We start from the raw sequence: 10,894 nt of genomic DNA on the forward strand, positions 1-10,894 counted from the left end.
CCCTTCTCCTTAATCAATAAAAATGACAAATCTTTTTGCCTTGTTTCAAAAAAATAAATATCCAAAGCAGACTCACGCCATGATCTGCTAGAGAAGAAACAGACCATGGTGAGGACACGGCGTCGTTGAGGCTTACTTATTTTGAACAACTCAGTGAGTCCAAATATCCACGGCAGACTCACGCTTGCTCTGGTTCTATATATTGCCCCGCCACTCCCAATACCCTGCAATTAAGCAGTAAGCAAAGAATGCCAATGTACTGGCTTCCTGTATATGCCATTCTTTTGTTTCTTTCTTGGCCTGTGCTTCTGTTCGCGTCTGACCACCGCCTTATCCCTGGCAAGCCGCTCTTCCCTGGTAGTGTTCTTATCTCCCAAGATGGAGTGTTCGCGCTAGGTATCTTCTCCACATCATCAAACCATTCCTATATGGGAATATGGTACAACAGCATCCCAGAGTTCACCGTGGTATGGGTCTCCAACCGTGCTGCACCAATCACGGATCTTTCCTCTGCAAATCTTGCCGTGACCATCGGCTCCAACCTAGTCCTGTCTGACAGCAATGGCTGTGTTCTTTGGACAACGCACAGCAGCATCAGCGTCGTCAATTCCTCCATATCAGCAGAAGCCATGCTGGATAACAGCGGGAACTTCATCCTTCGATCATCGGCTGCTGGTAGCTCTGCCGTGCTATGGCAGAGCTTCGACCACCCCACCAACACTCTCCTTCCCGGCATGAATCTTAGGCTCAGCCACAAGATGCACCCACTGCAGCACCTCGTTTCTTGGAAAGGCCAGCAGGATCCATCCCCTGGCGAGTACTCCTACGGTGCAGACCCCGACAACTTCCTGCAGCGCTTCATCTGGCACGGTTCAGCGCCACACTGGCGAAGCCCGGTGTGGACAAACTACCTCCTTCGTGTGAGCTACGACATGGATGGAATCAAGTCTTCCATGTACATGCCATTGCATCATGACGGCGACGAGGTGTACATGTCCTTTGGCAAGCTGACTGGCTCCTTCGGTGTGCTTCTCAGGATGGAGATTGACTACTCAGGCAAGGTAAGTATACTAGCCTGGGAGAGCAACATGTCAGTATGGAAAGCCCTATACACAGAGAATGAAGAACATGATTGCAGTATTTATGGCTATTGTGGTCCCTATGGTTACTGCAACAATACAGAAGCAGTCCCAGGTACTTGCAAGTGCCTTGACGGTTTCGAGCCGAGAGATGATAAAGGCTGGATCGCCCGAAGGTTCTCACAGGGATGCCGCCGGAAGGAGGTGCTAAGGTGTACAACACATGGAGATGGTTTCTTGACCATTCCGGGCATGAAGGTCCCTGACAAGTTCATCCATATCCGAAGTAGAAGCCTTGACGAGTGCAAGGAGGAATGCAGGAGCAACTGCTCCTGTGTGGCATATGCTTACTCCAGCATGAGCAACATGGATATTGATGGAGATGCCACGAGGTGCCTGGTATGGATGGGAGATTTGATCGACATGGAGAAGTTTACCCAAGGAGGGGAGAACCTCTATGTTCGGGCTAACAGATTAAGAGGTACAATTACTTGATTTTGTTTGCCTTGGTTGCTTATATTGGTAGATTGGTTCTTTTAAAGAGGAACCAACTGAAATTGCCTATTTCATTATTATTATTTTTAAGCGTTATAGAAAATAGAGGCGATATGGTAATTAGTGCCCCCTCCTTCCCAAAAATAAGATGCCTAATTGCCTATAATATTTTGATAAAGTCGAACTTTTCAAATTTTTACCAACTATATAGAACAAAGTGTCAACATTTATAATTCCAAATATATACTTTTAGAACCGTCATGAATTCATATTGGGTGCATTTAAAATTATAGATGTTGATACTTTTTTGTATATAGTTGCTCAAATTTTAAAAAGTTAATTTGACCAAAAATTATAGGCATCCTAATGTAGGAAGGAGTATGGCATCGTTGTAAGGATTGGCATCAGTAAACTTGTTGATTCTCCTTGAATTAAAATTTGTGCAGGTACCAAGAGAAAGATCAACACCCTACAAATTCTATTAGCAGTTATGTCAAGTTTGCTGATGCTCACATGCATTGGGTTTATTTGGATCTGTGCCTTCAAAGGTAGGTAATTGTTTTTGTGCTAATTTTAATGTCCTCCCTAGTCCCCAGAAACTGAAGAGATGGTGCCCACATTCCTGACAGGCAATCAAGGAAGAAAGAATTTGTGGAGAAGGCCGACTCCTGGAGATACAAGCCCTTGTTATGAGCTTGCTGATAGGAAAACAGAATTTCCACTTTTGAGCTTCATAGAAATTTCTGCTGCGACGAATAATTTCTCTGAATTCAGCATTCTAGGCCGAGGAGGGTTTGGCAATGTTTATAAGGCAAGAATGCTTTCTACTTATAAGTGGATTACTAATGGAATATGCAATCCGTCTGATTCAGTTGGACTTCATTTTCAGGGAACGTTGGAAGATGGTTCAGAAATTGCTGTGAAGAGGCTCTCTGCAGGTTCTGTCCAAGGGATAGTGGAGTTCAAAAATGAAGTAGTTCTGATTGCCAAATTGCAACACAGAAACTTAGTCAAACTTCAAGGCTGCTGCATTCATAAAGATGAAAAACTTTTGATTTATGAATACCTACCTAACGGAAGTTTGGATGCCTTCATATTCAGTAAATTCCGGCCATTCATATCGAAAATTATCTTTAGTGAAATGAATATGCATCACTGATAAGATGCTTCTACGATTCTATCCTTGACAGATGATAAACGAAAATCACTGCTCAACTGGCCCGCAAGATTTAAAATAATCAAAGGTATTGCCAGAGGCCTACTTTATCTCCACCAAGATTCCAGATTGATGATGATTCATAGAGATCTCAAAGCGGCCAACATACTGTTGGATACTCAGATGAGCCCCAAGATATCTGATTTTGGTACAGCTAGAATCTTTGGTGTCAATGAACATCAAGAATATACCGATCGAGTTGTTGGAACATTGTGAGTAATTTCATATATGAAACAAGTGAGCTACCTCTTTGTGCCTCAACTATTTAACCTCAAATTTTCTGCACCTTGGTCTCAAGCAGTGGCTACATGTCACCTGAATATGCAATGAAAGGCATCGTCTCTGTCAAATCCGATGTCTACAGCTTTGGTGTATTACTTCTGGAGATTGTGAGTGGCTTGAAGATTGGCACCACAGGCCTAACCGAACGCTCGCATAACCTTATAGATTATGTAAGTGTTCGAAGTGCTAAGAACTTGTCCGACTCATATTTGATGCAATCTTGATAATGACATGAGTTATTTGGTGCAGGCGTGGAGCTTATGGAAGGATGGTAACATGTTGAATCTAGTCGACTCATCAATTGTTGAGGGTTGTTCTCTTGATGAAGCTCTACGATGCATTCATATCGGACTCCTGTCAGCGCAGAACAACCCAAACGCTCGCCCACTCATGTCTTGGGTGGTATCAAGCCTGGATAATGAGGCCATGGACCTGGGTTTAAAATTTCGATACCAAAAATCTTCAGAACCCAACCAAAATATCCGATACTTTGCAAATTCTGCAAGTACCGGAAATCATTTTGGACTTGTTCAGTCCCGGTTTCATCGAATTTGAATTTTTCTTTTACCCAATTTGAATTTGGTCTGAATAAGTCCAAAAATTCTGAGATAAATATGTTTATTGAACACAATGAAATTACCGAAAAAGATTGGGATAGGCTTTCCCCAGCCAATACATCTTGTATGCTTTGCGCATTTTTATTACGGAACTGATGGAGTATGGGAAAGCCATGTAAACGGTATTTGTGAAAGGAATAGCATGTTCTCATCAAGGTAAGGTGTTTTATTGTCAACTGTATTTAGCTCTACTAGGGTAGTCTATTAAGGGAGTTGCAATGATGCCACGGAACTAGTGACCATATCTGTCATGTAAGAAACTCTTTGTTGAATGCCTGTCTTGTCATTGATTCACCGTGACGCCGATATCTTTATGTACGCTTTTTGTGCTTCGCTAGACTGGGTGAGTGGTCACCATCAGGATTGTAATTGTGCTTGTATTATCTTTACTAGTGTATTAAAGAGATGTTGATGCGGAAATAGCTAACGAAACTCGGGTACGCGCGAGGATGAAAAGCCATCCAATTAAAGGCCACCACGTGTCTGACGGCACATGTATTTTAATTAAGTATATGATGTATATTTCCCGTATCTAACGAAACGCATACGGCATTAACTCCCCTCTCCTCCTCCCGAGCAACTCCTCTAGCCCATCCATTCCCCACCTCCCGTTCCCACTTCCCACCACCACCTGCTGCCGCCGTCTCGCTCCAGCGCGCCTCATGGCCGTCGTCAACGGAGTGAGATCAGGTGACATGCACCTTTTGCATGTCACCGTGTGACATGCGGCCTAAAACCAAATTTGAACTTTGCGAAAAAATTTGAAAAAAATCATGCATGTTCACAGAACATATTAAGACAACCCCTAAAAATTTCAGGTCAAAATTCGAAACATACATCGAAAAACAAAAAAGAGAAATCTGTAATGAATAGTTCCCGAATTCAAATCTGAGTTTCTCTGAGACTATTCACATCTGAGTTTCTCTTTTTTGTTTCTCGATGTATGTTTCGAATTTTGATCTGAAATTTTTAAAAATTATCTTAATATGTTCTGTGAACATGCATGATTTTTTTCAAATTTTTTCGCAAAGTTCAAATTTGACTTTAGGCCGCATGTCACACGGTGACATGCAAAAGGTGCATGTCACCTGGTCTCACTCCGTCGTCAACGGACAGAGATCCGGTGACATGCCCATGGCATGTCACCGATGAACAGTAACTGTGACATGCACCTAGTTCTTTGCCATTGGATCCAAATTTGATGGACAGATGAATATGAATAGGACTATGCTACAGCGTATGTGCTACAGTGTATGTGCTACAGTGCACATGCTACAGTACGCACGCTACAGTGTACCTGCTACAGGAACGGCCACAGTGATGAGCTACAGTACTTAATCTGATCCGCTCGTTTTTGATCCAACGACCCACAGTGCATGTCACTGTACTGTTCATCGGTGACATGCCATGGGCATGTCACCGGATCTCTGTCCGTCCTCAACCAGGTCCCCTTTTCATCCTTGCCGTCCTCAAGCATGTCGTTCATATGCTCACCCGCACGCGCCTCCTCGAGCTCTAGCACGCCTCCTGGCCGGCGGCAATGCGGCGCTGCGGGCTAGCTCAAGCGGTGGAGGAGGGCTTCTAGGCCGAGCTAGCTCCGGTGGCGGAACGCCTCGGCAGGGCACATCGGCCTTCAACGATGAGTCGAGATGTTGGTTGGCTGCAGTGGGGCTGGCGCCTATCTCAATCTAGCTGCGGTGGATCCGATCTCAATCTGGCTACAGACTAAATTTGCCAGATTTCCGTCTTAAAAATCCTCTCTTCTCTAATCAAAGATCTCTCTCCTCTGTTTGCTGCCCTGTCCACTTGGATTTATTCTATTTTCTGTCCCGTTTTGCTGCAGATTTGGAAAATCAATCCTAAATTAGCAGCCTACCACCAAGAACTCCACTACAAGGCAAGGCAAGGATTCCCTAATCCAATCGTTCTTTCTCGCCTGAGGCATTTGGCTCACTCCACCACCAAATCGGTCCTACACCGCAGCAGATTACAACCTCGTAATCATCACCTGAGAAGAAGAAATCGTTCAGGTCAAGTCCATCTGCGCATGGCACGAGCAGATCTCAGCTGGCCACGATTCATATACGCCACAATTTTTTTATGTAGGATCTAGCCCAATTATCTTGATCTGGTTTCCTTTAGCCCCGCGTGTTGGTTTTGTACACAGATTCCTTCACCTCATTCTGATCTGGTAGATAATTATGTTTTTTATCATATGGACCGGATTCAAAAGTAAGGATTAGTGAATATGCTTTAATTGGTGGATTCTACCACAATATTTTTAGTTTATTTTCTGTTAGACTAGTACTGGTTTTATTTTGTGACCTCCAAGTCTCAGTGCATGTTCTGCTTCTCTTTATTTCTCTATCAATTAAGATTCTCTTCATTTCTCTTTCATTTGGGTTTTACTATAAATGAAGATTAATCTGGCAAGTACAAATGTTTTTTTTTCTGAATGTACTTTCAAGACACTGGTGCTTGCGGCGTTTGATTTCAGATTATGTATGCAATTTTGTTTACCATGGCTTCATTTTCAATAAAATTGGGCTGTTTGATTTCAGATTATGTATGCAATTTTGTTTACCATGGCTTCATTTTCAATAAAATTGGGCTTGGCGGGAGGGGGGCCCTGTTTTTCTAAAAATATTGTGTATTTTTTACTTGATGAAAATAATGTTCCCTAATTAATCTGTAAATTAGCAAAAAAACAAATCAGAAATTTTCCATTTTCAGTAGGTCTTAGCTTCCATTTTTAGCGGGTCAAAAGCATGCATGCAAAATAAATCTGCATGTGCAATAACTCTGTACGGTTCGTGTGTACCATGACCGAAGTTTCAATTAAAGCACAAGCGCATGCAAGGGGGTCCGTGGTATGTACAATCATCCGTATACATTTTACCAAATCACAGGGAAACACCGTATAAAATAATTGCTATATTAGTTGCTAATCGCATTGCATGCATGTGCGGATGCGATATCGACCTCGTTGCCAGGTTCCAAACGTCCGGATCGGATGTTGATGGTCCTTCCATCCATGATGGTGCCACACTGCCACACATGTAACTAATTACAGGAAATGCCACCGCGTACATTGTGGTGTCACACCACACATTTCATACCATGGAGACATGGATATATGCTGACTCTGCCCATGAGACCGGCTTTTGTGAACCTGGGTGTATGTGAACCCACTTTTTCAAAAGTGGGTTTGTGATGTCAAAACATGTTTCAAAAATCGAAACACAAAATGATTGCAAAGATGATCTCAAACATGTGCCCTGGACATGAGTATCGTTCTGAAAAAACATTTTATTTTGCCTCGGCAAAAAAGTGAAATTTTACAGGGCTATATAGTAGTATATATGTGACGTATTTTGTCTTTTTTAGATTCTGAAATAAAAAAAAGTGGTTTCTCTGCGAAAACTTTCTACGCACACATGGAACATGCATACGTACCCCGATATTTTTATTTCAGAATTTTTTCACATTTCGAAAATGCATTTCCAACCTGGGTTCACGTGCACTCAGGTTCAACTGGTGCTTTTCCCTCTGCCCATAGGCTATAAACTATATTTCTCTAGCAACTGTAGCAACTCCAGATTCAACAATGTCCAGGAGCACTTGATCAGTTAGGCTTCACTACACATAAATTTGCCTCGGAATGCACAAACGGATGGTACACAGAATAATTCCTATTCCATCAGAGGGAAGAAAACAAAACAAGCCGTACCTGTTCCCTGGAATGAATCCATCGGGAGAGGAGCTTGAAGCCGTGCAGAGAGGGGGCCAAGGAGGTGGCGGAACTGCAGATATGCTGCTCGAGCTGACGGGATGAGGATCTCGGACCGGCGGTTCGTGGACAGATGAAGGCGATGGAAGATTCTGTAAGGCTGGTGCCAACGCGGGCGGGTGGCGGGGCGGTACCGCCCGGGGCGGGGCGGGAGAGGGGCGGGAGGCGGGCGGGACGAGAGGGAGGGGCGCCGGCGGGGCGCGCCGGCGCGCGCCGCTCCCGCCCGGCTGGCGCCCGCGTTGGCGGCGAGAGGGAGGCGGGAGAGGGGCGAGAGGCGGGGCGGCGCGATGGCGACGCGGGCGAGAGGAGGGGCGAGAGGTAGAAGAAGAGACCTGGTCGGTTTTTTTTCTTTTTTTCTTTTTTTCTTTCCTTCTTTTATTCTTTAAATGTCAGTTTTTATTTTATTTTCTTTCCTTCTTTTATTTTCTTTCCTTTTTTTACTCTTTCAGTTCAAAATACAAACACAAGTACACACTTGTCATATAGGCTATTTAGAAAAACAAGAAACATAATTTGTATTTTTATTAATTATTATGTAATCGGTAACATTTTTAGTTGAATAATTTCTTGCATTATTTTGAATGTCTAAACAAAATCGAGTGAAATAACTTAATGTGGAAAAGAAATGGTGATGTGGAGGAGAGAGAAGTGAGAGTGGGGACTATAGCCCATGCATTGGCAAGGTGGTGTGAGAGTGGGGTGAGAGTGGGGTGAGAGTGAGAGAAAAGCTGACGTGGCGGGGCGGGAGTCGGGCGGTGCATTGGCACCAGCCTAAGAATGGTGGAAAACAGATTGCTCCGCCGGCGGCACGATCGGAGAGGCCTGCAGGCTCACCGACGATCTGGAAGCAGAGGCGATTGCCGGGGCTCGGAGCGGCGTTAGAGCATCTCCAGTCGCGTCCCCCAAACCGCGCCGGATCGAGCGTTTGGGGGACGTGTTTTGTTCGTGCCGCGTTTGGGGGACGTCGCTCCCCAGCCGCGTCCCCCAAACGCCGCCCCCAAATGAATATTTGTGCACGAAAATAAAGGTTTTCATTCAATTTTGATTATATATTACAAAGTTTGAATGAAAACGGCTAGATTTCATCTAAACCTAGACTACTGACCGCCCGGCGGCGCGTTCGACGGCCCCGCCCCGTCGTCGCCTCCCCTACGCCGCAGCTCCTCCTGCGCGCGCCTCCTCTCCTTGCGTTCGGCGGTGGCCAGACGGTGCCGCTCCGCCGCGCGTCCTCCGCCGTCCCTCGCTGCGCCGCCTGGAGGGAGAGCTCGATGGCGCGACGAATATGCGCCTCTTCGAGGGCACGGGCGTCGTCCTGGAGCTTCTTCTCCGACTCGAAGGACTCGACGAGGGCGCGTTGCTGATCGGCCGTCTCGTCCGGGTGCGGGGCGTCGTCGTCGGACCAGTCGAACTCTCGTCGTCGTCGTCCTCCACCTCGGTCTCCTCCGCCTCGGCCTCCTCCTCCTCCATTGGCGCCTCCTCCTCCACATCTGTTGGCGCCTCCATCATCGCCGCCGCAAACGCGTCGGCCTCCGCCGCCAATCGCTCCGCCCGCCTCCCCATAGCGCCGTCAGCGCCGCCTCCCCGCCGACGCTCCTCCGCCGTCGCTTTCTTTGGAGCTCGATCGACTCACGCCGCCGGCGCTCGATCGAAGTCACGCCGTTCACGGAACAGCGCCGCCGCTCATCGCCGGCGCGGCGCTCGTCGGCCCATCGCCGCTCCATCTCCTCCCGATGCCGGCGCCGTCGCGCCTCTTGTCCCGTCGAGGCGTCGAACGCCGCAACGGTGTCGCACTGCTGCTCCACCGCCACGCCTGCCGCCGCGGCCTACTCAGCTGCGGAGGCAGGGGCGGAGAACGCCGCTAGATCCGCCGCCTGCTGCGCCTCACGCCGCTGGCGGGCCTCCTCCTCGAGTGCCTCCTCTAGTGCCGCACGCCGCTGCCGGCTCGTCAATGGAGGAGACGGCGGTGGAGGGAAGTGGCCATCGCCGGGGCGGTTCGCCATTGCAACTGGTGATGGAGGAGACGGCTGTGGAGCGACGAGGGCTGTGTTTGTTGCCGGCGGGGTGTGGTGGCTACCATTGATGAGCCGGGAGACCTTTTATAGACGCCTGCATCGGGAAGAAAGCGCGGGAACAGACGAGAAGAGGCGGGAAGATCGCGCGGGAACGGGCGGTGGCTTGCGAACGCCGGCGACGCGTGGAGGCTGCGCAGCACCGACGAGACGTCTCGCCTGCCCCTCCGTCGCCATTAAGGCAAAGATGCCGCCGTGTGTCACTGCGCGCGAATAACTTCCGTCGCGAGGTAGGCGACGGTTAGGTTAAAATTAACTGTGCCGCTGACGCGTCGGCCCCGCCACTCCCGCCTCGCTTTTCGTTGTGTCCGGCGTGCCCCGAGCGTCCCCTGTGGGACGGGGACGGGCTCGGGGCACCGGACACCGTATAGGGGCGCGCCGGACAAAAAAGGGCTTTGGGGGACGCGGCTGGAACGCTTTTTTTGTCCGGCGCGCCCCAAATCCCTTTGGGGGACGCTTTGGGGGACGCGACTGAAGATGCTCTTAGCTTGTGGGGAAAAGCACAGGATGACAGGAGAGGGATAGGACGTCGAGGAGGGCTCCTATTCCCCGCTCTATGCGGCCTCCATCCGGGCGCCGCCTCAAGGGGCTGCTTCATGGGCTGCATTGGTGTGGCCCAATAACAGGTAAGGTTTGCTCTTTTCTGTTTTCTTTCTTCCCATTAAATCCGATTTTTCTCCCCTAAAAAACAAATTTAATCCGATTTTTCTTAGATCTCAACTTTTTTTCAAAATTTCAACATTTTTTAAAATCCTATCATTTTTTGAACCTAAACAATTTTCTAATTTGAATACTTACAAAATCTAGACATTTTCAAACTCTAAACATTTTTAAATGTGAATATTTCAAATCCAAACATTTTTCAAATGTGAAGATTTTAAAATATAAAATTATTTCAAATCCAAACATTTTTTAAAATCTCAACAAAACCAAATCTAAACTTTTAAAAATCTGAACATTTGTGAGACTCAAAAAACCGAACACAAAAAACCAAAAACAGGCAAAAAAAAGAAAAGACTGCAAAAGCAGTCAGAAAAGAAATACTAGATGGAAAAAAGAAATCAAGAAAACCAACTGGAAAAGAAAAAAGGAAAGAAAACTATGAGACAGTACAAAAAAAACCCAGCAGAACCAACATGAACCAAAACAGAAACCGTTGCCGGACTAAATGGACCAAGCCCACATACAACCGTTGCAGGCGAGCACCCCAGATAGTGCCCACAACGGGCGGTGAATAGGATTCATCGGTCATGTCAGGGAGCGCCTATTGTCCGCTTCAAGCGAACCTTACGATTGCGTCCGCACACCCCTCGTTACACGATCGGCACATATGGGCTCGGCCCGTT

The 10,894-nt window shown here is 47.0% G+C and overlaps 1 protein-coding gene across 1 annotated transcript; it reads left to right on the top strand.

Moving 5' to 3' along the window:
* Window positions 1-247: 247 nt before the first annotated feature.
* LOC127331882 (G-type lectin S-receptor-like serine/threonine-protein kinase At1g61430) lies at window positions 248-3,923 on the top strand. Its single transcript, XM_051358107.2, has 6 exons — window positions 248-1,560; window positions 2,021-2,122; window positions 2,204-2,674; window positions 2,765-3,002; window positions 3,092-3,242; window positions 3,322-3,923. The coding sequence occupies exons 1-6, from the start codon at window positions 249-251 to the stop codon at window positions 3,625-3,627; spliced, it is 2,580 nt and encodes an 859-aa protein (XP_051214067.1). The 5' UTR covers window position 248; the 3' UTR covers window positions 3,628-3,923.
* The last annotated feature ends 6,971 nt before the right edge of the window (window positions 3,924-10,894 follow it).

This window comes from Lolium perenne, chromosome 2, assembly GCF_019359855.2.
Source record: "Lolium perenne isolate Kyuss_39 chromosome 2, Kyuss_2.0, whole genome shotgun sequence".
Lineage (NCBI taxonomy): Eukaryota > Viridiplantae > Streptophyta > Magnoliopsida > Poales > Poaceae > Lolium > Lolium perenne.

Bases quoted from the DNA above. Each gene is read 5' to 3' on its own strand.
- LOC127331882 (XM_051358107.2), top strand. From the start codon at position 249: ATGCCAATGTACTGGCTTCCTGTATATGCCATTCTTTTGTTTCTTTCT. The intron at 2,123-2,203 runs GTAGGTAATTGT...CATTCCTGACAG, and splicing joins TTGGATCTGTGCCTTCAAAG to GCAATCAAGGAAGAAAGAAT. The intron at 3,003-3,091 runs GTGAGTAATTTC...GGTCTCAAGCAG, and splicing joins GATCGAGTTGTTGGAACATT to TGGCTACATGTCACCTGAAT.